The sequence below is a fragment of the Mus pahari genome, chromosome 15, assembly GCF_900095145.1.
Source record: "Mus pahari chromosome 15, PAHARI_EIJ_v1.1, whole genome shotgun sequence".
Lineage (NCBI taxonomy): Eukaryota > Metazoa > Chordata > Mammalia > Rodentia > Muridae > Mus > Mus pahari.
Window position 1 is genome coordinate 6,199,531 of NC_034604.1, and position 26,951 is coordinate 6,226,481.

General features: G+C 38.9%; 2 protein-coding genes across 3 annotated transcripts in view; one reads left to right on the forward strand and one right to left on the reverse strand.

Moving 5' to 3' along the window:
- Positions 1-23,768, reverse strand: part of Usp14 (ubiquitin specific peptidase 14) — a 34,860-nt gene extending 11,092 nt beyond the window's left edge. Inside the window, exons 1-9 of one of the 2 annotated variants that reach the window (XM_021214902.2) lie at positions 23,568-23,768; positions 17,671-17,816; positions 15,958-15,990; positions 12,530-12,634; positions 11,109-11,212; positions 6,424-6,482; positions 4,343-4,473; positions 2,087-2,167; positions 261-346 (exon numbers count right to left, since the gene is read on the reverse strand). In XM_021214902.2, coding sequence (XP_021070561.1) covers positions 261-346; positions 2,087-2,167; positions 4,343-4,473; positions 6,424-6,482; positions 11,109-11,212; positions 12,530-12,634; positions 15,958-15,990; positions 17,671-17,816; positions 23,568-23,715 — 893 coding nt within the window. In that variant the 5' untranslated portion in view covers positions 23,716-23,768. The remainder of the gene's footprint in view (positions 1-260; positions 347-2,086; positions 2,168-4,342; positions 4,474-6,423; positions 6,483-11,108; positions 11,213-12,529; positions 12,635-15,957; positions 15,991-17,670; positions 17,817-23,567) is intronic. The other variant, XM_021214904.2, reaches the window with a different exon arrangement.
- On the forward strand, positions 6,769-7,179 carry LOC110333318 (histone H3.3-like). Its single transcript, XM_021214905.1, has one exon. It carries the CDS (start codon positions 6,769-6,771, stop codon positions 7,177-7,179), a length of 411 nt encoding a protein of 136 aa, XP_021070564.1.
- Positions 23,769-26,951: the final 3,183 nt, after the last annotated feature.

The following is a 26,951-nucleotide window of genomic DNA, read 5'->3' on the forward strand; positions in this document are numbered from 1 at the left end:
TCTATGAGATAAATTAATGAGACACAGAAAAACATGTTCTTAAGAAAAAATAATGAATATCCTTAAGATATATATACATTTATCTAAAGCTCAAAATCCCTGAAAGACTATTTTATTATTTTCTAATTCTCACAATTATAAGATTTTAGGCATAGAAACCTGAGGCCTTCAGTGCCAATCAGCCAACTATGCTTTTAGTGACAATTACTTCTTAAAAATTATGAATAACACCTATACAAATCTTGGCTCAAAAAGGATACGTAGTTTCAAACTCAACACCAAAATACTGATCAATTAAGCTTTTCTTTTTAGAAGGTGTCACTGCTGATGCAGATGAAGAATCCGTCTGCAAATTTAAAAAGAAAATTCTAGTTTTACTTTTGTAGATCTCAACACAATCCCGCTTTACTAATGCATACTTAAGATTTTGTTTGTTTGTTTGGTTGGTTGGTTTTTTGAGACAGGGTTTCTCTATGTAGCCCTGGTTGTCCTGGAACTCACTCCATAGACCAGGCTGGCCTCGAACTCAGAAATCCACCTGCCTCTGCCTCTGCCTCTGCCTCTGCCTCTGCCTCTGCCTCTGCCTCTGCCTCTGCCTCTGCCTCTGCCTCTGCCTCTGCCTCTGCCTCTGCCTCTGCCTCTGCCTCTGCCTCTGCCTCTGCCTCTGCCTCTGCCTCTGCCTCTGCCTCTGCCTCTGCCTCTGCCTCTGCCTCTGCCTCTGCCTCCCAAGTGCTGGGATTAAAGGCATGTGGAATCATTGCCCAGCATACTTAAGATTTTTAAATGATTTAAAAATGATTTAAGATTTTGTACTTCACTCTGATACAAAAACATTATCAAAAGATTAAACATGTAGATAAACATTAATAGGTTACATTTAGAAATAGACTAAAATGCAAGTCCTCAAAATCTAAGTATAGGCTGTACAGGCTGATGCAGAAGATTTTATACACACACACACACACACACACACACACACACACTCTATATGCATGTATGCCTACATGACAGAAGAGAACATCATAACCTCTGGACTAGTATCCAGTGCTCTTAGCTGCTGAGCCATCTCCCCACTCTGATATCTACTTATTAAGATGGATTGATTTAAAGCTTTTCAGAGGAAAAGAAAACCAAAAAGAAAATTAAAATAAAACACAAAGTTGTTGAGGTTTGGTCTGTCATTTGTATGATTTTTGGAAGCTGCGCTCTTGTGCTTCCTACATACTCAGGTAATATTTCCCTTTCAGGCCTCTGATAGCCATATTCTTACTATAAGCTTAAGTTGTTTAGGATTTAAGATATTCTAGGTCTAAGAAGTTATTTTTAGGATGGTAAATACAAGTTTGGATAAAAACTGATTTAGATACAGAACCTTAAATTCACCATGATAGGATAAGTAACGATACTTTGTCTTGAGTTGCCAAATATGAACAGACTGGACTTTTTGAATATATATCTTACATAATTTTCATAATAATTTCATAATTGTTCCTAGGCTATGTTGTTTATTATTATTATAAGAGAAAGAGCCTTTTTATTTAGGCAAAAAAAAAAAAGGGGGGGGGCGATTGTTGATGCTTGGTCTGTTACTATGTATTTTAACGCTGAATTCTAGTCTAGGCCTACTAGTGAATTCTCATGTTTACCAGCTTTTGTTGTGCAAACCTTGTTCCTTGATTTAAAACAACTGGTTACATAAAATTGGCTACAGCCAATTACTGGAGGGATTAGAGGTAGGTGGGTTTTGAGTTACCTGATTAGGGGTAGAAAAGAGAAGGGAGTGAGGAGAGACCAGGTGGAGAAGGAGGAAGAAGAACAAAAGGAGAGGAGGAAGCCACCATGAGGGGAGATAGACCATGAGCACATGGTCAGAAGACACAGCAAGTATATAGGATACACTGCTAGGGAGGCAGCTAGGCCAGCAATTAGAAAAGTAGATTAGAGGTGGCCCCCAATAATTGTCAAAATCAAGTAAAATAACCATAGTCTGAGTGTTGTTTATTTGTAAACTAGTCAGGGATAAGCTTAAATTGGTTGTTACTATACAAAGGGCATAATGAGACTCTCTAATCACAAATGCACTTACCTCTCTACCAGGGTCATCCTCTATAGCTTCTAGCTTCTGCTGCAGGACTCTCATCATTTGTATCCAGCATTCGTTAGCATCCTATGAAGTAAAATGAGACAGGGTTTAATCTATAAAACTCTTTTAAACGATTTTTTCCTTAGGGAAGAAAGATAATTTCTTCTTTAAAATTATTCAAGCAGATCTGGGTATGATGCTGCACACCTACAATCCTACACTTGGGGAGCAGAGGTAGAAAGACTGCCACAAATTCAAGGCTATCTGATATACATATAATCCCAGGCCAGATGGGGTTATACAGAAAAACCCTGTCTCAAAACAAACACCATTCTTACCTGGACAAATCAGTGCACATCTTACTCTCAGCATCAGAAGACGTAAGGCAGGAAGATGGCCAACAGTTGGAAACCAAACTAAACTACATATACCTAAGTTGGAGGTCAGCCTGGGTTACATAGCAAGACTCAGTCTCAACAGGTAAAGTAAAACACCTGCTGCCAAACTTGAATTTCTTCCTTGAATCCATATGGTAGAAAGGGAAAACTGATCCCTGACCCCCAACCTCCATATTTGCACAGTGCCACACATATAACAAGCCCACACACATTTACACATTTCACACAAAATGAATAGAAATGTAATTCCAGGGTTGGGGGAGGGTATAGGGGCCTTTCAGGATAGCATTTGAAATGTAAATGAAGAAAATACCTAATAAAAAATTGGAAAAAGGAAAAAAAAACAGAAATGTAATTCCAATTTTTCTAAAATTTTTAAACATTTATCTGTGTGCATATTCCTGAGTGTATGGATGACACAAAGACCTTAGATCCCTGGAACTGGAGGATTTGAGTACTGAGAACCAAACCTGAGTCCTCGGAAGCGCAGCAAGCATTCTCAGCCATGCTTTCATCCCTTAATGGCTGTTTAGTCATCCACAATAATACCTAACCAAATTGGTATACGATTTTTCAAAAAGTAAAAAATTTCAGAAGATTCGTCTACAGATTTTGTGCTCCTAAATTGCACTACATTATTGCAGATACTTCAAAATATTAGTGACTCCAAAAGGTCCCGGTAGTGATTACACATACAGGAATACCAATTTGCATGCAGGACTGGAGCCAGAGAAAAGGGTGAGAGCTGAAGATTTGTGGGAGGGAGCCACAGTCACATAAATGACAATCAAGGACAAGACCAAAACTCTACAGAGAGAGGGTTTTCATAATTTAAGCAAAAGGGAGCCACAGGCTAAAGAAAGATGAGCAAGGCAGAAAAATATGTGATTAAAATCAGAGGCATCAAAGGGATTTAGACTGAGGCAGAAAATCATTCATAGTGACTACTTCATAAGAACCAATTTCTAATACTCACTTTTCATTACATGTGTAAGTGTACGACACACATGTATAAGTGTACGACACATATGTGAATGCCTGGGAAAAGCAAACAGCATGTTTTCCTGGAGCTGCAGCTAAGAGTAGTTGTGAGCTACCCGATGTGAGTGCTAGGAACAGAACTTGGGTCTTATGGAAGAGCAACAAATGCTCACAAATTGAAAAACAAAACAAAACAAAACAAAACGGGGAATTCAGGAAGAGAGTCATCTATCTCTCCAACCCCAAATTGCACTTATTTTTAATTTATCTATTTTTTTTTTTTTTGCACGCATGTGGGGGTGAGGTGTAGAAATCAAACCCAAAGCTTCATTTATGCTAAAGAAGTGCCTAATCATTTAGCTGTACCCCTTCTCTTATTTGAATGTTTAAAAAAAACACTTGGGCCTGTTTGACAAAATATATAGGGATTAAAAACAACATCAAGATGACCAGCTAAGATTATAGACACTCTAGACAAGAGATACTGATATGAACAAAAGCAGACTGATACCTGCGTCTCCAAATATACTCCAATTACTATACCGAGTGCAGAAAACCTTGGATTAGACAGATGACTAAACGGGAAAAGGACCTGAGCTTGAATGCCCAGAACCCATGTCAAAGTCAGACCTGTAGCTCAGCATTTGTAATCCCAGTGCTACCAGTAGGGAGAATCCTCAAAAGCCTGTATGCGAGCTAGCCTGGAGTATACAGTGGAAAAACAAGAGTGGCTTTATTAAGTTGGAAAGCAAGGACCAATACCAGAGGTTGTCCTCTGACCATCACATGCATACTGTGACTTGTGTGCACCCACACTTACATATAAACACACAAAGATAATGTAAATTTTTTTAAGATGAGAGACGCCCGTCCCTTTTACCTGCTGAAGATACTGCCCTTGTTCGCCCTTCTCTGCAAACTGTGGAAAGGCCATGTGCAGAAATTGCAGCAGAATAATAGGTGGGATACTAGAAGAAGTTTTATCCATGGAATCAAACAAATCTCTAAGAGCTTAAAAAGAAAACAAACATTGGTTAAGAAAAACGGTAATACATTGAATACATGGTTGTTTTGTAGTAAAGAAGATATTCTAAAATTATACAACACTATGAATACTGATGGACACACTTCAAATGAGTGACTTGTATGATATGTTACTTACATTTCAATAAAACTTCTAAGGAAAAATAGTATAGCTATAAAACCTTATCTAATCCAATTACTTATGAGATGACTCATTTTTAGTCAGGCATGGTAGTATGCATCCATAATCCAATTTCTTAAGAGGCTGTGGCAATAAGATCTTGAGTTCAAGACCAACTTGGACTACATGGTAACATCCTGTCTCAATAATAAAAAAAGTGGGAACTATTAATTTATTATAATGTCAGTTGGCTGGAGAGATGGCTCAGTGGTTAAGAGCACTGGCTGTTCTTCCAGAGGACCTGAGTTCAATCCTCAGCACCCACATGGCGGCTCACAACTGTAACTGTAGTTCCAGAGGATCTAAAACCCTCGCAGCAATGCATATTAAAATCAAATAAATTATTACAATGTCAGATTTTTCTCACATAGTAAAGAAGTACAGGATTTCTAACCTTTAAAGAATAGCAAATGGCTAAGTAGTAAGAAGGAAGCACCCTTAGCTTGCATGCACCCCTAGGTTCAATTCTTAGCACCACAAAAATAGTAATTTAGATTTATTTTCACACATATTACTTCCTTATTAACACCAACTAAATTTTGTTTTATAACAATCACATCAATACTGTCTTATTTCTTTCGCTCCTTAAATGTCATTCTTAGATTTATTAGAACCTGCAAACAAAATTACAATGCAAAGAATCCAAAGGTCTGGGCTGTGAAGATGACCTCGTCAATAAAGTGGTTACCATGAAAGCACAGGCGCCTGAATTCAACTCCCAGAACCACACAAAATAGCTAGAGACAGTGGTACACACTTGTTATTCCAAAACTAGGGAGGAGGCAATAGGCACATCCTTGGGTTCTATGACCACACATTTGCCTAAGTTCCAGGCTAACGAAAGGCCTTGTCTCAAACAAAAATAGAGATGGCTCCAGATGAGTAACACCTAAGGTCGAGTCCTGGCTTGACATACACATACACAGCACACAAAAATATACCTGGAAGAACACACACATTAATGGACACTAAACAAAGGAAAACAAACAAACAAACAAACAAAAAAAAAAAACCAAAGGATTATTTTCCTTTTTCTTTCTTTCAAGACAGGGTCTCTCTTACAGCCCTGCCTGTCCTGGAACTGTGTAGACCAGGCTGGCCTCGAACTCATAGAGATCCAACTGCCTGTTCCTCCCAAGGCCTAGAACTAAACGTGTATACCACTACTACCTGGCTATTTTACTTCTTTTAAGGGCAAGATGTGTCTGTTGATATTCCAGGTTATCTTTAGCCTTGTAATCTCCTGCCTCAGTCTCCCAAGTATTGGGATTATAGGCATGTACTACCATGCCTGGCTCCACTTCATTAGTTTATTTTTCAAGAAAAATATATCACTGGTTTATAATCTGGATGCAGTCCAAGCTACTTAATGAAAAGGTAAAGATACTCCAATATGAATAAAGTGACAAATAAAAGGAAATTTGTTGCTATTTGTTTGTCCATTTGTTTTGAGACAGGGTCTCTTTATGTAGCCCTGGCTATCCTTAAACTCACAGAGATCTACCTGCCTCTGACTCCTAAATGCCGGGACTAAAGACTTGTACCACCATTGCCACTTTGTTCTTCTTCTTCTTCTTCCTTTTTTTTTAAATAAAAAAGGTACTATGGCATTACCTGAAAAGATGGTTTAAGAGGTAAAAGTGCCTGTTGCCAAGCCTAAAAAATGGGAGTAAAGTTGTCCCTCTGACCTCTACATGCACACACACATATAAAATAACTTTTACTAAATATTACAGCCCCTCAGTACACATACTGACCTGCAGTAATATACTGTGCTGAAGCCATTTCCCCTGAAGCTCTCAATGCACCTGCATACCTAGGAAAATTAAATATAACATGATTAAATTCATCCTGAAATTAAAATGAGAAGAAATTAGTTAAAAGAGCTTATTAAGATAACCTTGAAATTTCTTAAAAGTATCTTTTTCCCTTCTGGTCTTACAATGGACCTTAAATGTCTATTTAAATTTAAAAGCCAGGAGCTGGAGAGATAGCTTTAAGAGCACTGGCTGGAATTGTGTTTGCAGCCTTCGCCATGCCGCCTCCCGCTTGCCAAGCTCCAGCTGAAGGAGAAGGGAGTTAAGTAAGGAGGTGTCCATACCATGGTTCGTACAAAGCAGACTGCCCGCAAATCCACCGGTGGTAAAGCACCCAAGAAACAACTGGCTACAAATGCCACTCCCAAGAGTGCGCCCTCTACTGGAGGGGTGAAGAAACCTCATCGTTACAGGCCTGGTACTGTAGCACTCCGTGAAATCAGACGCTATCAGAAGTCCAATGAACTTCTGATCCGCAAGCTCCCCTTTCAGTGTCTGATGCGAGAAATTACTCAGGACTTCAAAACAGATCTGTGCTTCCAGAGTGCAGCTATTGGTGCTTTGCAGGAGGCAAGTGCGGCCTATCTGGTTGGCCTTTTTGAAGATACCAATCTGTGTGCTATCCATGCCAAACGTGTAACAATTATACCAAAAGATAACCAGCTAGCACGCCGCATACGTGGAAAACATGCTTAAGAGTCCACTATGAGGGGAAACATTTCATTCTCCAAAAAAAATTCTTTTTCCTCTTATTCCTATTATCAGTAGTTCTGAATGTTAGATATTTTTTCCATGGGGTCAAAGGTACCTAAGTATATGATTGCAAGTGGATACATAGGGGACAGAATTAGGTATTGGCGTTTCTCCACGTTCATTTGTGTGTGAATTTTTAATATAAATTCAAGATGTAAAGCATTAATGCAAGCAAAATGTTTCAGTGAACACTTTTCAACAGTTCAACTTTATAACAATTATAAATAAACCTGTTAAAATTTTCTGGACAATGCCAGCATTTGGATTTTTTTTAAAATAAGTAAATTTCTTATTGATGGCAACTAAATGGTGTTTGTAGCATTTTTAATCACACAGTAGATTCCATCCATTCACTATACTTTTCTAACTGAGTTGTCCTACATACAAGTACATGTTTTTAATGTTGTCTGTCTTCTGTGCTATTCCTGTAAGTTTGCTATTAAAATACATTAAACTGGGGCTGGTGAGATGGCTCAGTGGGTAAGAGCACCCGACTGCTCTTCCGAAGGTCCGGAGTTCAAATCCCAGCAACCACATGGTGGCTCACAACCATCTGTAACATGATCTGACGCCCTCTTCTGGAGTGTCTGAAGACAGCTACAGTGTACTTACATATAATAAATAAATCTTTAAAAAAAAAAAAATACATTAAACTATAAAAAAAAAAAGCACTGGCTGCTCTTCCAGAATACCTAGGTTCAATTCCCAGCACCAACATAGCAGCTCACAACTGTCTGCAACTCCTGTTCCTGCAGGGAAAATGCCAATGTACATAAAAAATAAAAATAAATTATAAATTTAAAAGCCACACACTTAAGATTCTGCACTAACTTCCTACATAACCCTGCTTAGAGCAAAAGCCATATGCCTACTTCTAGCATTAACTTGTCTAACATAAATTAAGTAAGTCATTGTCAGCTTAAGGTCCTAGTATAGAGTTTCTACTTTCACTTCCAACTTTATGATGCTCAGTTAATTTACAACAGCACAGAACATGAAGCATCCAAAGGAAAAAAAAACCCAACCATGGTCACTTCTCACCCACAACCTCACTATAAAGAATCTCAATCTTCATTCATGACAAAGTCACTATGGTAAAATATGACTTTCCTAATGTATCCTCTAAAGTAGCTAATGTAAGCGAGCAACCAGAACTACAAGTAGGATCAACTTTCATGAATCTCAACTTTAGGTTAAGTAAAAAGCTAAACCAAAAAGAAAAGCCTACATGATCCATTTGCATTCCAGAACTGCAAAGTAACATGAAAGCTTAAGTCCCTGGAGGTCTCTGGAGGGAATGAGGATTATTAACTGTAGAAAAAGCATGAACTTCTGGAATATGAAATGTTCCAGTCTGACAGGAAAATAGATTACAGAGCATTCACACCTCTCAAAACTAATCAAATCTAACAAGGAAAAAAAAATAAAAACAATCAAATCAAACATGATTGGCATGTATCCCTGTAGATAAAAAGTATGTCTCAATTTAAAAACATAAAAGCAATTTGCTTACATAAATAGGATGAAAATCACACAAAAAAGATGTTAAACTGCCTCCAATTCAAGAGCTTTGCTTTCCTATCATTGTTTCTAACTTTCAAAACTATAGTGATGAAACTTTTTTTTTTTAAACTAAGAGAACCAAGTGGAGGCAGGGAACAGGGAACATCTTTAAGAATATTGCAGATTCTTTTTTTTTTTTTTTTTTTTTATTATATGTAAGTACACTGTAGCTGTTTTCAGACACTCCAGAAGAGGGCGTCAGATCTTGTTACGGATGGTTATGAGCCACCATGTGGTTGCTGGGATTTGAACTCTGGACCTTCAGAAGAGCAATCAGGTGCTCTTACCCACTGAGCCACCTCACCAGCCCCCAGAATATTGCAGATTCTTAAAGAAATCAATGTAGCACCAATGTACAAAACAGAGCAGAGCATTATTTGGAGAGGTCATAATGAATAAGTACTGAACAAGACAGTGACAGATTGTGGTACAATGAAATCTATTCCAACCCATAACACATATTTTTTTAAAGTGAGATGCAGATAAAAACATAGAAAGTTTGAAAAGTTGATCTAAACATATTGGGCTGGAGAGCTGGCTCAGCAGTTTAGAGGTCCTCTTACAAAGGACCCAGGTTCAATTCCCAGCACCCACATGGCAGCTCAAAACCATCTCTAATTTCAGTTTTAGTCCCTGGAATCCCAAGGATATACTATGCCTTTTACTGGCCTCCTAGGAAATCAGGAACACCTGTGGTGCAGACATCCATAAAGGTAAAACACTCAATACATATAAAACACTACTAAAAGTTGTATCTGAAAAGTTCTAATTTAGTCAAATCAAAAGTGACTAACTGATCACCACAGATTCAAAAAAAAAAAAAAAGTAAACTTAGATTCTAAGTATGGTAGATCACATCTTTAATCCCAGTAGAGATGGAGACAGATGGATTTCTATAAATTTAATACCAGCCAAGTCTACATAGTGAGTTCCAGGAAGGCCAGAGACCCTGGCTCAAACAAAAAGTCTGTGATGTTAATTTCTAACAGGACACCAGAAGTATGAGATAAAATAAGAAATTAAAACTTAACTGCATTAGAATGTTCTTTAAATTTACTTCATGTGCACACCTGAGGCTTAAAGCACTTTCAGGCAGTCATTCTCTCTTTCTACTTTGTTGAGGAAGGTCTCACAGCATACTCCAGGTAGCTTGCTTATAAACTTCCAAGTTAGTGATGTGCCTGTCTTTGTGCCTCCTCCCATTTAGCCAAGTGCTGGACTACAGATGCATGCCATTGTATCTTACAATTTACATAGGTTCCAGGGACCATACTCAGGATAGAAAGGATACAAAGTACACGGGGCCTCTATCATAAAGATGAATTCTAGTCACTGAGAAACTAAGCTCAGGATAAGAGGCTAAACAATGCTCAGGATATGGAGGGGATTCAGGAAGGCTGGCTCCACAGAACAGCGAAAAGATCACAAGGTTAGACAACATTCACTCCAGCCTTCCCAGTAACCAGGCATCAGTGATTTTCTTCCTTTGAAGAAAATATGCCCTAGTGTTCAACAAATCTGGTTCCTCCAATGCTTTAAGGTATATCTCCTACATAAACCCTTTCTTCTCTAAGCTGCTAACTTAGTTATGGTATTTTATCACAGCATTAGGAAATTAACACAATGTCCACGCCAGCATTTTTCATGATTAAAAGTGGACACAATCCAAATGTCTATCAACAGAATGATTAAGTAAAATTTTATATGTGTATACCTAGAAATAGTAACAGAGGAATACATGTTCTTCATGAATAAACCTTTGAAACTATTATGGAAGAATAAAACCAACTGGAAGACCACATATCATATGGTATATATATATAGATGAAATATCTGCAAATGGGCAAATTTTTTAAAACAGAAAGTAAATGAATTGCTAAAGGTGGGTGGAGAAAATAAAAGTCACTACAGTGAGCACACACCCTTCCTTTCTTTCTTTGGCCCTCACATGTAGACCAGAGACACTAAAGTGTGCACTATCATGCCTGGCCACATTTCCTTTCTTAGAAGAGAGGAGGGTTTCAAAACTTAGTGTGCTAACAGTTGTACAACTCTGGGAATAAAAACTATGAGTACATTAAGAGTGGGCTAGTATTAGTAAATGAGTGCCTCAAAGAAGGTTCCATGAAAGACAGCCGTGCCACTCATCCAAAAGTGAACCACCTTTACCCAGAGACTTTTGGGCGGGGGTGGGGGGGCGGTGTTGCTTGGTTGCTGGCCTCCAATTCAGAGATTCAGCTGCTTCTGCCTGGGATACAAGGTGTACAGCCACTACTGCCTGGCTTTAAACAAAGTCTTTTCAGCCTTACCTTTTAAGGGCATCTTTGAGTTCAGGCACAGAACGAATACACTGAACTGTAGCATTCATGTAACAAGTGTTACCAAGGTTTGTCAATCCACATGGCAATTCCATCTGATAAAAGGGGATGGAGTAAGATCAACACATTTATAAAATGACATGACATACTTTAATCTCTAAAGTTCACACTGAGTCAGGAGTCATTTAGCCCTATTAACTAATACTCTAACTTCACACTAAAACGATGTCTCATTTTCCCCAACAGAAAAATTTTACTTGCATCATGCTGGCAAGAATTCTGTAGTAATTACTGTCTAGAAAATAAGAGAATAAGCCTATCAATTCACCTGGAAAATAAAAAATAAAAAATAAAAAAACAGGTAACAAAACAGGTAGAAAGACTTAAAACAAGTACACAAAAACAAATATACAAATGATCTGGGCTTGATAGTGCATGCCTGCAATCTCAATAGTCACAAGAAAGGAATATCATGAATTCAAGATTGTCTGGGTAACACAGCGAGTCTCAGTCTCAAAAGATCTTCCCTCACTTCCAAAAAAATGTATATAATAGTAAGTGTTTGTTCGCTTTAATATAACATGTCTTGGCCATTTTATATATTGATTTTACATTTAGTGGTGGGAAAACACTTGCTTTAGCATACCCTTATTTTGATCCTCAGTACCATTTAAAAAAAAAAAAAATGAAGATAAACTGTATTTAACACGGAAGATTTTAAGAATTTAAATATCCTAGCATTTAAGCTTTCCTTTGATCCTGCTTTCTTATAAGTAGTAAATATTTCAATTGAATATTCCCAGTATATATTTACTGTATATCAATTTATATCTGTATATTTATATATGCATTTTATAACACCATCTGTAAAATAACTTGGTTTTGGGGGGCTTGTTTGTTTTTTAAGATTTATTTATTTAATGTATATGAGTACAATGTCGCTGTCTTCAGACACACCAGAAGAGGTCATCAGATCTCATTACAGATGGTTGTGAGCCACCAAGTGGTTGCTGGGAATTAAACTCGGGGCCTCTGGTAGAGCAGTCAATGCTCTTAACCACTGAGCCATCTCTCCAGCCCAAATTTTTTTTTTAATATCTCATAGCTTTGAAGTATAAAGGATAAGCCCTGAATTAGAAATTCCATATGTAATGCTAAGTGTAAATTAAGGCTAAGTTAAAATCACTTCTAAATTAAGAAAAGCAACAACAATCAAACTATACAATATCCTTCTGAGTTTTATGATGACCTGACTATAGGACAAATTGAAGCTAGTTTCAAAAATATTAAAATTCTACTTATTGCTACATCAATGTTAATAATTAGAACCTTTAGATACTACTTTCTGGAAGGCATCTTAATAACTGCCCTTCAAAAAGTAGTGACCCAACATAAAATCTGGTGCATCTTACAGCAGTTGCTAACTGTTCTTCTGTCATGTCTTCTACGAAGACAGTTTTAGCAGAGGGTTCTTCTGGAAGAGCATCTGCTGACCCCATCATTAGTACAGTCATTCCCTGTTACAAAAGAAATAAATGCATGAAAATACTTACAAGCTGACAATGTTATGCTCAATAAAGGAAATCTCAAAAGCACTCATACTACAGCATGACTACTAGCTGAAAAAAGGAAAATCTACACAAAACAGATGCTTGGCAACCTAGCCCTGGGAGTAGCTGGAGGGAGTGACTGTGTTTCTTTAGAAAGGTGAGTACTATCTCTGAGCTGGGCACCAAGGCACATACCTTAATCCCAGCTCCAGAGAGGTCACAACATGGAATACTGAGTTCTAGTCCAATCTGGACTCAATAGCAAGTTCCAGGACAGCTATGATAATATAGTGAGATCCTGCCTCAAAACAACAACAAACCAACGATTAGTCCAACTTGAGGCTACCGCACCGTAAGAGGGAACCTACACCTGACATGCTTGGATGGCCAGGAACCAGAGGCTGGATAACCCAGAAACATAAGATAGAACCAAACTCAACTGGCCAAAAGAAAAAAGAAGAAAAAAACAGGTTAGTGAAATGAGTACTAATGATACTCTGCTATCCTCATACCTAACCAGCTTCCTCCAGCAACTGATGCAGAGTTGAGCAGATACAGAGACCCACAGCCAAAGATTAGGCAGAGCTCAGAGAACCCACAAGAGAAGTAGAGGAAGGAGGAGGATCTGCAAATGCATGGGCATAGGATGTCTTTAAAGTCATCCTATAGGACTGGGAAAATATTAACTCAATAGGGAAAGTACCTGCCATACAAGCAAGGATATGAGTTTGAATAGACACAACTCATAAAACAGAACATGTTAGCATACATACATCTCTAATCCCAGTGCTCCTAGACAAGAAAGGAACCACATAAAGGGAAATCCCCAGAAGAGCAGGGGCCAACTCTCCTGGCTTACACAGCAGCAAAGGGACCCTGTCTCAAACACAGTGGAAGACAAGAACTGATGCTCAGCGTTCTCTCTCCTTCTATCCCTTTCTTAAAAATATCCTCGCTGAAAACTAATGTAAGAAAAAAGCAAAAGTTACAAATCTCTTAAGGAAGTTAAAATAATCACACACAAGGAAAATCCTGGTCCAAAAGAACTCATTGGTAAATTACTTCACATATGTAAAGAACATCTACTCTTTAACTCATCAAGAAAGAAGAAATACTTCTCCAACTCTCTTAATGAGCTCGGCATAATTCTAACAATAAAATTAAGTATGTGATAAAAATATAGACTAGCCAGGTATGGTGCACAGGCCTCTAATCCTAGCACCAGGAGGCAAAGGCAAGATCAGTTCAAGGCCAGTCATCCTCCACTACATACAAAGTTCAAGGCCAACCAGAGTCACAAAATAAGTAACTAAATCAATATAGAAATAAAGGCTAACAAGTCTCATGATCATACACGCAAACATCCTAATTAAGAATTGGAACCTGGGCTAGAGAGATAGTTCAATGGTTAAGAGCACCGAGTGCTTGCTCTTCCAGAGGTCCTAAATTCAATTCCCAGCAACCACATGGTGGCTCACAATCATCTGTAATGAGTTCCGATGACCTCTTCTGGTGTGTCTGAAGACAGCGACATTGTACTCATATACATTAAATAAATAAATCTTTTAAAAATATATTTAAAAATTTCTAAAAAAGTTGGAACCCAGCAATATATTAAGGAGATAAATGTTTCTTCCTCTTAAACAGTCACAGTACTCTGTGAACCTCCACTGGACCCTGAGATTCTTTCAGAATCATAAACTTGAAAATATTACTACAAATAAATCTCATCTCTGAATACAGCTGATACTCTGCATCATAATGAGAAGGCCATAAACAGTTACATCCCACTGAGTGATGCTGCTTCTCAAGGTAATCACTCCTGAAAAATGTCAAATCAGAAACTGGGCTAGGCACTTTTCTCAGTTTTTTATTTATGATTTTTAATTGTGTGTGTTTGTGTATATGCGTATGTGTATAGAGCACGTAATGGCCAGAGGACAACTTGCAGAGGTCAGGTCTCTCTTCTACCATATGGGTTTCAGGGATTGAACTCAGGTCCCCAGGCTTAGCTGCAAGCACAAAGTCAATTGCCAACTTTCTTTGTAATTATTTTTATATGAATGAATATTTTTAAATATCTCAGTTTTAATATCTCAATATGATACATATCAATGGGTAAAGTCCACATACAAGATCCCCTTTGGGGTTAATTGCATTTTTTTTCTTTGACATGGAGTCTTATTACGTATCCCTGGCTGACCTGGACCTCCCAGTTATCTACTTATCCCTGCCTCAAGAATGCTGGGATGGAAGGCAGGCAGGTATACCATACCCACCAGATACACATTTTTCATTTTTTGAGGCTGAAGCAAGACTGCCTGAGCCCAGGAGTTCAGAACCAGCCTAAGCAACATACGAAAGTACAGGTGTTAGGGACAGGTTGGGAATCAGTGAGAGCACACTTGGTGTGTACCTTCTCAGGGTTAAAGAGCTTGCCTAGCATGCACTAGACCCAAAGTTCCATCCCCAGAACCAAGGACAGAGGATGGGTGATAGGTAACAATGACACTGAACAAAGTATAAAAATAAAATAAAATAATCAGATGATCATTTTAACAAGTAACAGAAAAGGACTTAACAACACTTAACAGTTGTTCATAATTTTAAATGTTAGTGATTCAAGATAAAATCTCAATAGTATACTAGAAATTCTACCAAGAATTCAAGAAAAAAAAACAAAACAGAAGATATTTGCTTTAGCAATTATATCTCATTAAAAGTTACAGTAACTGAAAGGGGAAGAGCAAACTCATTATCTGAAGATACTATTCCTGTGTATGCAAAGACAATGCAATCTCTAACAACATTACTGGAATATCAAGCGAACTAAGATCACAGAATAAGAATAAAATTGAAAAAAGATCAATTATATTTTTATACACTAAGCATAAACATTGAGAAACAATTTTTAAAAATATTGCTCCTCCTGCAACAGAACACTAAATTCTGAGAATCTAACAAAAGCCAGGCAAGGTCTCTATATTGAAACACAACTCTGTTGTGCCAACTTAAAGACCTAAACAAAATAGGAAGCATACCATACTCTAAGATTTAGAAGATAATAGTACTCAAAGTAGGTTCATGCTCTCCAAATTGGTCTAAACACCTATGTATTTTCAAACAAAATTATCTTGTGGAAACTGACTTCTTCTAAAATTATAATTGAATAAGAATTATAAATAAATGGTGCTGAACAACTGGAAATACACATTTAAAAAGGGACCTTGAGATTTATTTTGGTGAGATAACTGGCCCACTTCATTGTAATGAGTGTTCTTAATACTTACATTTTTCATTTTGATGTTTCCCCAGTCATCATCCTATTTCAAAGACAAACAAAAATATTTAACCACCTCTGCACAATTTTAAATTTGAAGCTACCTCCAAACAAAATTTACACGCCTGCCCCAAAACTAAAACTTCAATCCAGGCCTGCTTGACTTGTACATCTCATGGTTTTATGCCTTTTAACTTAGACCTCTTTGATGCTCTGTTTCCTAAGCTTTAAAATATAAATAATATATAATTCGAAAATAATGAAAAATCATAAGTCTGGTATAGAAGATATACACAGTAAATGTTATTTATTTTTAGTCAATTTTGTTTGGTTAGTATTTTCTGCTATATTCCAAAGTATTCCATTAGGATACAGCCCAGCACAAACTAGTTATCCAAGTCCCTGAAAGCCAAAGGTTCATAGAATGTGGGAAGTGAACAACATCTATATCTATACCCAACCATGAGGGCAGGCAGTCTTTATCCTTAAAGTTAAGTACTGTTCTTCAGAATGTCACATCAAGCCCTACAAAAATATTTCTCAGCAATCCTTATGTGGTATTAAGAACAATAAGAGCAAACAACAAAAGCAAAAAACCCTCATCATTTTTATGGCCCTCTATCAAGGGCTACTAAGCTTGAACTCTTACTATAGAGTTTGTATGATCATTCCAAAGGAGAAAATGGTTTTTTCTCCTTTTAAATAAACATTTTTCCTTCCAGCTCTAGATAGGAATTAGATAATTACTCTCTTTTCTTTTTTATTTTTTAAAATTTTATGTGCAGTAGTGATTTTGCCTGCATATATATGCCTATGTGAGGGTATCAGATCTCCTGGAGTTACAGATAGTTGTAAGCTGCCATGTGAGTGCTGGGAATTGAACCCAGGTCATCTGGAAGAACAGTCAGTACTCTTAACCACTGAGCATCTCTCCAGCCCCGACAGCAATTACTCTGAAGAGAAAAAGACTCTTCTTTAAAATGCAGACTATGAGAAAAGGTAAAAATAATGTATAAAAATGTGTCCCATTACTTGAGAACTAGGGCTTTGATGAAGATGTTAAACTAAATTTCAACATTCAAATACATATTACAAAAGTACATTCTGTGGTGTTTAAAAAAATATTATTCCTACTGTTGCATTTTTATTATTATATAGTTCATGTGTGCAGGTATTTTGCATACCCTGGGAAACCATAAGGGACTTAAATTATAGACAGACGTGGGGCCTCAGACGGATGTTGGGACTCCAACTTGAGTCTTCTGTAAGTGAAACAAGTGCTCCTAACTACTGAGCCGTCTCTCCAACCCCTGGTTGTATACTTATAACAGTTAAAATTTTCTATCCCTGTACATAAAATTACTAAAGATATACCAATCCATTTTTACTAGCCCAAACAAAAATAAAATTAACATCTTCATAAATTTCAAACACTACAGATAATTATAGCATGCTATAGTCCTGACCACTGGAGGTATCTACTGAATACAATTTTAAATGACACTTTGTTGAAACAGACATGATGCTCCTCACATACACAACATCACTAGAACAGTTTAAATGGAAGGCAGAAGCAGACAGATCTGAGAGTTTAAGGCCAGCCTGATCTACCAGGAAGATTCGGACCAGTCAGGGTTATATCACAAGACCATGTCTCCAATAACCACAGTCTATAGCATTCGTTCTGTTAAGCAGCATTTATGACATTTTACATCAGTTTTACCTTCAGGGTTCCTCCTTTCACCATAACTTTTTGTCTGGCTGGCTGGACTCCAGTCAATGCAAAAAGCTGGGCTTTGAACACCATTGGAGGTTCATCAGTATTCAATTCTACACCTTCAAATTTCTCCTTTCCCCATTTTACTGTAACTGTAAACAAAAACAAATATTTTTCACTTTCTTAATTTTCAAATTTATAGACCTCAAATTTTAAAAAAATCATTATGGCATAACCTTTTAAAGGTGAAAATATACCAGGTCCTACCACCTGGGAGGCGGAGGCAGAGGCAAGCTCCCTTTGTGAGTTCCAAGCCAGCCAAGACAGCAGAGAGAGACAGACCCTGTCTCAATTCCGCCCCTACCCACCAAAGTCAAAGTGTGTCCTCTGTTGTTTCAGTGCCAGTATACATGCAATGGATCCAAAACAAAACTTCACTGGCTCTAACTCAGTTCCCATTATCCAAATACAAATGTGTTAAAAGTACAGCTCAGTAGTAGAGCATCTGCTTAATTCCCAGTGCTGCAGGATAAAGGAGGAAAGGGAAGGCAAGAGGACAAAAGGAAAAGGAAGGGAAGAGGAAGGAAGGGGGAGGAGACTGATCCACTAATGTCACAAACTTAGTTAATAAATACTCAAGAATTCTACATCATCCTCCAACGAGCTCTGTAAACTAAGGTGAACCTCTAAACACACCGAATTATTTCCCAAGATAAAGTTCCTGGCCTTCATGATGTGTTTAGCCTTAAAGCAGTGGCTCTCAACCTTCCTAATGCTTCCTAGTTCCAGCATTAGGAACCTTAACATTGTTCCTCATGTTGTGGTGGCCCCCAATCATTAAATGATTTCCATCGCTACTTCATAACTGTAATTTTGCTACTGTGTTTTTTTGAAGGTCTTAGGCAGCCCCTATTAAAGGGTCAAGACCCACAGGTTAAAAACCACTGGTTTAAAGCAATACATACTGTTGGAACAAAATAGTTTATGAGAAAATAAATCTTGAGAGAATAAAAGAGCATTGAGAACAGGGTAAGGAATTATATAATTCATGTTGGATATGTGGATATATACCTTTAATGCTAGCACTCAGGAGGCAGAAGCAGGTGAATCCCTGTGAGTTCATTGCCAGCCTTTCCAGAGTTCCAGGCCAACAAGATATATACATGAGACATTGGAGAGAGAAGGGGGTGGGGGGAAGTTGTAACAATTCCTGGGCCTATGAGATGGTCCCTTGGCTCACAAGCCTGATGACCAGAATTCAATCCCCAGATCTCATAGTGGAAAGACAGAACCAACCCCCGAAAGTTGTCTTCTGACCTCCAAATGTGTACCTGCAAATGCACGCATATGTGCACCACACCATTGTTTGAAAAAATATTAACAGTTCTAAACTATAAGAAAGAAATGAGAGAAATGAAAGGTTGTTTCCCAAGCAAGAGGTACTCAAGTATACAAAATTCCAAATATTCATTAGATAGATAAAATAGCTGTTTTCCCCCAATTATTTGGGGGTCTCTTGAGGTTGAAAATCAGCATATTGCTGAGACTGAGCTCAATTTTGTTTTCCTTTGCCTCAGCCTTAGAAGTGGACAAGCATGTAAGCATAGATTTAAAAAAAAAAGTGTCTTTTAATTTTTTATTACATTTTACTTATTACTGAGTATCCATTTATGTGTATGGGAGGTGCACATGCCACTGCAATCGTTGAGATCAGAGGAGAATTTTTTTTGTTTGTTTGGTTTTTTTTTTGTTTTTCTAGACAGGGTTTCTCTGTGTAGCCCTGGCTGTCCTGGAACTCACTCTGTAGACCAGGCTGGCCTCGAACTCAGAAACAGAGGAGAATATTTATGAGTTGGTTCTCTCCTTGCACCATGTGGGTAGGAGCTACAGATGAACTCAGGTGGCACAACAAGCACCCTCATTTTGCTGGCCTGCCCAAAATGTTGCTTACAACAGGAAAGCACAAGGGTTGGTGAGGATGTAGAGAAAGCAGAATCCTGTGCAACAGTGGTTGCTATGGGATACTGGCTCAAAAAAAATTTAAGCAGAGAATTACCATATGTTTTTTAAAAGATTTATTTATTATTATATGTAAGTATACTGTAGCTGACTTCAGACACACCAGAAGAGGGCATCAAATCTCATTATGGGTAGTTGTAAGCCACCATGCGGTTGCTGGGATTTGAACTTAGGACCTTCAGAAGAGCAGTCAGTGCTCTTACCTGCTGAGCCATCTTGCCAGCCCAAGAATTACCATATTAAATTTCTTGCCCAGAAGTATAGAAGCAAAGACTCAAAGTAGCTAACTGTATACTCCTTCAGAGCAGCATCATTCAGACAAAAGTTGAGAATGGAGTAGGATGAGGCCAGTGGAGGAGCGGCTGCCTAGCTCATGTGAGGCTCTAGGTCTGATCCCTGTGGCAAGACGGTAAGGGAATATAAATGGAAAGAGGAGGGAAAAAGAGAAGGCAGGGAAGGGGCATGCTGGGAAAAGGTCACTCACATTCAATTTTAAGTAGAAAAATTCTTACACGCACTACAACACAGCTGAAGTGTGGTGATATGACATGAAGTAAGACAATTGATCATAAAAGGGTAAATATGTGTCTATTTTATTGAGGCATTCAAAGTCAAGATCTTTAAACACTAAAAGAATGGTGGCTGTCAGAAGCTAATTAGTAACAGAAATGTTTTAAATAGCAAGAGTGTTAGCTTGAGAATGAATAGACTCTGGAAATAATGATGGTTGCACAAAAAGGTGAATGAATTTAGGTGACAAAGAACTTAAACACTTAAAAATATCTGAAATGGGGCTGGTGAGATGGCTCAGTAGGTAAGAGCACCCGGCTGCTCTTCCGAAGGTCCGGAGTTCAAATCCCAGCAACCACATGGTGGCTCACAACCATCCGTAACAAAATCTGACTCCTTCTTCTGGAGTGTCTGAAGACAGCTACAGTGTACTTACATATAATAAATAAATAAATCTAAAAACAAAAAAATATCTGAAATGTGACACATGCCTGTAATTTCAGCTACTCAAGAAACTGAGGCAGAACACTACCTCATACTCAGGATTTAGAGTAAAGCCACCCCAAAAGGACAAGGAAGAAAATGGTCACAAAGATAAAATTTACTGCAATTAAAAAGCTTTGCTCAAGGTAACCAAATAACTATTTATATATTTTGAAATATATAAATAATAAAACAAGCACATACATTGAAAATTATATTTTCTTTAAAAAATGAGAATTTCAAAACAAAGTTCTAACTTCTAGAATCAAAATTTTAATTCTTAACCCGGACTCTACATCTCAATGCCATCAACAGTTTGCTGAGTGTTAAAGCCTGATTGAGTGAGTCCACATAACCCACACGGTAAAAAAAAAAAAAAGAAAGAAACCAATGCCTCTGATCATCAAACACATCCTGCATGTAAATACCCACCCACATACAATAAACAAACACTGACTTAACAGCAATCAAGCTATCCATCGTTAGAGGGAATCTAGTACAGCCTAATGAAGAAGAGAGGACACAGTAGTTACAATGGTTTCCATAAAAATTTATTTTTCTAAGACATGGTCTCACTATGTAGCCCTACATAGTGGCCTTGAACTCACAGGAGGACTCTGCCTCTCATGTGCTGGGATTAAGGGCATGCACCACCACTGACAGCCAAGCAAAGGTCCTGAGTAAGTATTTCTCTTCGTTGTTCTGTTTCTGTGTCTTGCTTCTTGGAACAGGGTCTCCCTCTGTAGCCTACACTACAAAATTTATGATAAAATTTATGATCCTTCTGTCTCAGTGTTTCAAATGTTGAGATTAGAGATATGAGCCACCATAACACAACTAGGAAAGATTTCTTAGAAGATGTATTAACTTTTGAATTATCATTGCCAACTTTGAGTTGAATCTCAAAACAAAGGTATCAGTAAATAGAAGTATTCCTAAAACAGATAAGAAAAACACTTAGCTTGAGTTCTGAGATAGCAGTAATTCCCAGAGTAAATTAGACAGTAGAAAGGGTAACTGAAAGCTAATTAATAAGAGCCAAGTCAGAAAGGTAGCATATGGCCAGGCAGTGGTGCACGCCTTTAATCCCAGCACTGGGAAGGCAGAGGCAGATGGATGTGAGTCTGAGGCTAGTCTTGCCTACAGAACGAATTCCAGGACAGCCAAGGCTACAACAGAGAAACCCAATTTCAAAAAACAAACAAACAAAAAAGGTAGCATGTGGAATGCTAAAGCATACATATGGCCTGTTATGGTATATGCAATGTGTAAGTGCTTGTAAATTTAAATAAAGGCTGGTTGGTCTGTTAGATTATTAGACATCTCTAGCAGTAGCAGGAAAAATAGATTCAAATTGATACAAACTGCAATCATAAAGAAACAAAGGAAAAGGCACTGGTAACATGGATTAGAGGAACAGTTTCCACTTAGCATGCACAAGGTCCTGGGTAGATTTGATCCTCCTCAACATTATAAGAGTAGCAAGATGGTTTTTTTGTTTGGTTGGGTTTTTGTTGTTATATGTTGTTGTTGTTGGATTGTTGGGTTGGTTTTTTTTTTTGGGGGGGGGGGGGGGGTAGCGAGGGACTATGGAGGTTTCTGGGAAAGCTTATCCTATTCCCTTGTTTCAATAAAAGCAGCTGTGATTTTGGGGGGGGGGGGGCGGGTGAGACCAGGCTGGCCTCAAAATCAGAAATCCACCCCACTCTGCCTCCCAAGTACTGGGATCAAAGACATGGAACACTACATGTAATGTATAATAGTACAAGCTAGAGATAACACAGGCCTAAATGAAAAAGTAATGTATAACGGTACAAGCTAAAGACAACATAGGACTAAATGAAAACAGCATTAGAATTAAGGAGAGGAGGCCAGGCACAGTGGTGTACATCTTTAATGCCAGCAATTGGGAGGCAAAGATAGGCAATTTCTTAAATTCCAGGCCAGTTAAGCCTACACAGCAGACCCTGTCTCCAAATAAATGAATAAAAGAATCCACCCTAAGACCAACGATTTTTTTTTTCTTGGTTCATATCATTCTTTAAAAGCAATATCTTATAAAGGAATTATGTATGCCTAAAGTGGAGGGTCAGAGAGAATCAATAAATCACATATCCATAGCCAACCAGAGTCGCCACACACATTTCGGAGGCCATTTTGACTAAGAGGAAGTACAGGGAAGTCCATTAAGTAAGGACAACGTGATCCTCGGTCAATACCTTGGAAAGACATCAAGAAAAGACTCCTGCCAAATGCCACAGTGAAAGAAATAGCGTTTGCCAGTATTTGCATTCATCTGCCTTTAGAAACAAACACTGTTTTATCTTCGAAGTCCAAAACGATGTATGCTGAAATTAAAACTAAGCACTAAAGACTGATTTGCATGGGCTTGGAGATAGAACTGAAATTGGTACAAAGGGGGGCAGTAGAACCAAACGTGTGAGCGAAGGGAGCTACTGAGAGCAACACCAAGCAGAAAGTAAGCAAACCTAATTCCCGAGACCTTCTATCTCCAGCTTCCCCTCCATGCTCATTCCACCCACAGCTATCATCTAGGAACTCAAAGCAATCACACTCCGGCAGCCTGGTCTCCCGAGCCCCAAGACACACCCTCACCTTTCCCAGCACACTCTAGGGCAGCGACAGAAACTATTCTGCAGAGTCACGACTCTTGAGATTTTCCCCGTCTCTACTCCTGCTCCCACCCAACCCACTCGGAGACACGGCAGACAAGCTCCCACGCGTAGCTGGGCTCCAACTCGCGCGGCCGCCGCTCCGCCACTTCCCACCGCGTCCCACGGCGGTGCCCTGCGCGCGCCTCTGCAGGCTGGGCCTACGCGGAGGCCTAGCGTCCGCTGCGAGGGCGCGGCGCGAGGGACGACGGAGCTCACCAGAGTAGAGTGGCATGGCGAGGCAGGAAGGGAGAAACGGCGCGGGAGGCTGGGTCTGACAAGGGCGCCGAGAAATACGAAGCAACTCGTGGAGGCGGCCGGGGAGGAAGCGAGGTGGAGGCGGCAGCTCCGGTGCGACGAGGCTCATTCAAACCGGCCACTGGCGATGACGCAGCAGCACGCTGTTCGCCCAGGAAGCCACCGCGGGGAGGTGCCGGGGAGAGCAGCGCGGGGCAGAGGCGGGGCCTGAGGGAGGGGCCTAAAAGGGAGAAGGGAGGACTGACGTTGTGGGGGCGGGGCCTGGGGAAAGGAGAAGCGTGGGCGGGAGGCTGGGGACGGGGCTGGGGAATGATGGGAGGGCAGGACAAGCTGAGAGAGAGGAGGAGAGGAGGAGAGGGGGAGAGGGGGAGAGGGAGAGGGGGCAGAGAGAGCTGGAGTACACTCTCAGCCACAGGTAGAAACCTGGAATTAACACTTCCGGCTAGGTCATCCTCTCTACTGTGCTTTCATTAACCCATCTGTTGTCTTTTACTAACTCGTCGCACTTTGCTTCTTGAACGTGTGCTCAGGCATTGTATGATACTGTAACAACCGGATGTGAACATATTCTCATACTAAGGATGTACTAAGATTCCCATCCTGTAGATGTCCAGTGAGTTAGCTACATCAAGTTTGTTTACAGTACACACTTTGGTCTCACACTAACTTCTCCCAGCATCTCTAGAGACCTGCTTGTCTATATTAAAGACAAATGGCATCCTTTGGAAACATGCTAGCAATTAGAAATAGAGCTTTAAAAGAAAATTATTTTGCAAGGCTATCCTTGCTCAAAGAAAAAAGGAGTCCAGGACAATACCAACCTCATTATACATTGCTAAATGGATAGACTTTTATGTTCAAGGTGGCCTTCCTTACATAATAAAATGCATTGATAAGGTGTTTAGTTTGGTTTGGTTGGTTTTTGTTTGTTTGTTTCTTTCTTTCTTTCTTTTTCAGTGTTTCTCTGAGTAACCCCAGATGTCCTGGGACTTACTCTGTAGACAAATCTGTCCTCCAACTCAGAGATCTGCCTTTCTTTGCCTCCCCAGGGATGGGATTAAAGGCATGTGCCACCACCACCCAACAGGTATTGGTAAGATCTTAACCTACATGTTTATTAATTAATATATCCTGAGAAATATGGCCATATATCAGAGCATTTTTTATAATCCTTGCTAATGTACCCAGGACAAGAGAGCAAGGCCTCTTAATCACGTTTGTTAAGGGGATTTTATAAAATACCACTGTACTTCTTTTGGCCAACATGAATTCTGTTCATCTTTAAAAACCCCCTCTATGTTTATTACTAACTTTTTCATAGAAATAAAGCCTACTCCTACAATTATCTTTTCCTATAAAGTACTATCACATTCATAGCTATTCTCTTTTTCCCTATGAGTATATGTGAATCTGAAGCACACAGCATAGAATAAAAAAATGGATCAAAAGTAGATCCTGGAGCCGGACGTGGTGGTGCATGCCTTTAATCCCAGCACTTGGGAGGCAGAGGCAGGCAGATTTCTGAGTTTGAGGCCAGCCTGGTCTACAAAGTGAGTTCCAGGACAGNGAGGCAGGCAGATTTCTGAGTTTGAGGCCAGCCTGGTCTACAAAGTGAGTTCCAGGACAGCCAGGGCTATACAGAAAAACCCTGTCTCGAAAAACCCAAAAAAAAAAAAAAAAAAAAAAAAAAGCAGATCCTGTCTTAATAGGACCTAGAATGACTCAAAGTATTAGGATATGCAGGCATGAACTCCATTTCTAAATGGAGCAAGAGAAGCCAGAGATAATCAGGGATGAAGTGAGAACTGTCTGGCTCTGATCTCCTCCACATGCGTTGAGGCAGAGGACATGGACTTCCCCAGATGAAAAAGCCCCTTAGGAGTTCCCCATAGCAGCTGAAACTCAGCCACAAACTTGGTGATTACAAACCATATAGATGAATTACCCTACCAGTGCTGTAGCCAAAAGCCAGGGAAGTCTTAGCCTTCAGGTGTTAGCAGGCAGGATTGTGTCCTTTCTGAAGGTACCAATGAAGAAATCTTGTCCTCGTCCAAGTGTTACAAGCTGCCCATGTTCATTGACTGTCATGGTTATCATGCAATCTTCACCAGCTTCTCCTGACTTTGACTGTTGCTTCCCACTTTATAAGCTCCCATTGATTACACTGGCCTCACCCAGATAATTCAGGCTATTTTTTTTTAATCATAAAATCCTTAAAGACACCAGTAAGTCACTATTTGAAAGTAGTATTCATAATAAGCTCAAGGGATTCAGATGTAGACATCTTTGCAGGAGCATTATTTTATCTGCTACATACTTCTAAAAACAAGTATGTATAATAAAAATGACATCTACTGTCCTTCCTTATAACATCTATTATTTCTATTTCAATGTTTTCCTCTCTTCTCCTTAATTCTTGGTGAAAAGGCCTAACCCTAAATAATTTAGGAAATATAGAAGGTCTAGGACAGTGCTTTGCCTTGAAAGATTTTCAGTAAATATTTCCTAAGTGGATGCAAAACATAGTTGGAAATCAATAAAGATTCAGACTATACCAAGTAAATGCATGATTCTGTAACAAAAAAAAGACCTCAAAATCCAGCTGTTTGAAGAAGATAGATGGTTGTGGAAGAGTTAGGGAAGAAAGGGGGAAAGGTCAGTGATGGACCAAGATGTTGTTGACATTTTTTAGTCCCAATCCAGGGTTTCTACTCTGCCTTTGATCATTTAATTCCCAGATAAAAGACACATATAATCTTTATATTTATGATAAGCCTTAATCAGGACTATATCTACCCTCTATGCTATTAGAATCTACTTTTCTATCCATAAACCCTGAGCTATCACTTACTATGTTTCATCTGGGCTGCTCTTAACTCCAATTGGCTAGCCCTCATGGCTATGCTTTCTTGACTCCTAACTTGTAGTGTCTTTCTCCTCTCTCCACCTTCTTCTCTCCTTCATGGTCTCCTCTGACCTCAAGACAAGGAAATTCCAAGCCCCACCTATCTCAATTTTTCCCAGTTATAGGCTGTAGGCATTTTTATTCATCAATCAGAAGTAACTTAGGGGCAAGGTCACATAGCATCACTTGAGTCTTGTGTACATTCTCTTGTCTCTGGGGCAACGAGGCCTTGGGGGCTCACATGTAGCATTACAATACATAACAACTGACAAATCTCAACAATTTCCCTTTTTAGTCCAATAAAAGGCTCCCTTTCTCTCAGATATAAATTGAATACAATTATAACAATTATGAAAGTTATAAGGTATCATATGCATTAATAATGTCCAGTCCATTACATTTGACAATTTAGATAAAACACTTTATCATCTCTCCTATCT

What these genes read in the sequence shown, in the direction of transcription:
- LOC110333318 (XM_021214905.1), top strand. Translation starts at nt 6,769, where the DNA reads ATGGTTCGTACAAAGCAGACTGCCCGCAAATCCACCGGTGGTAAAGCA.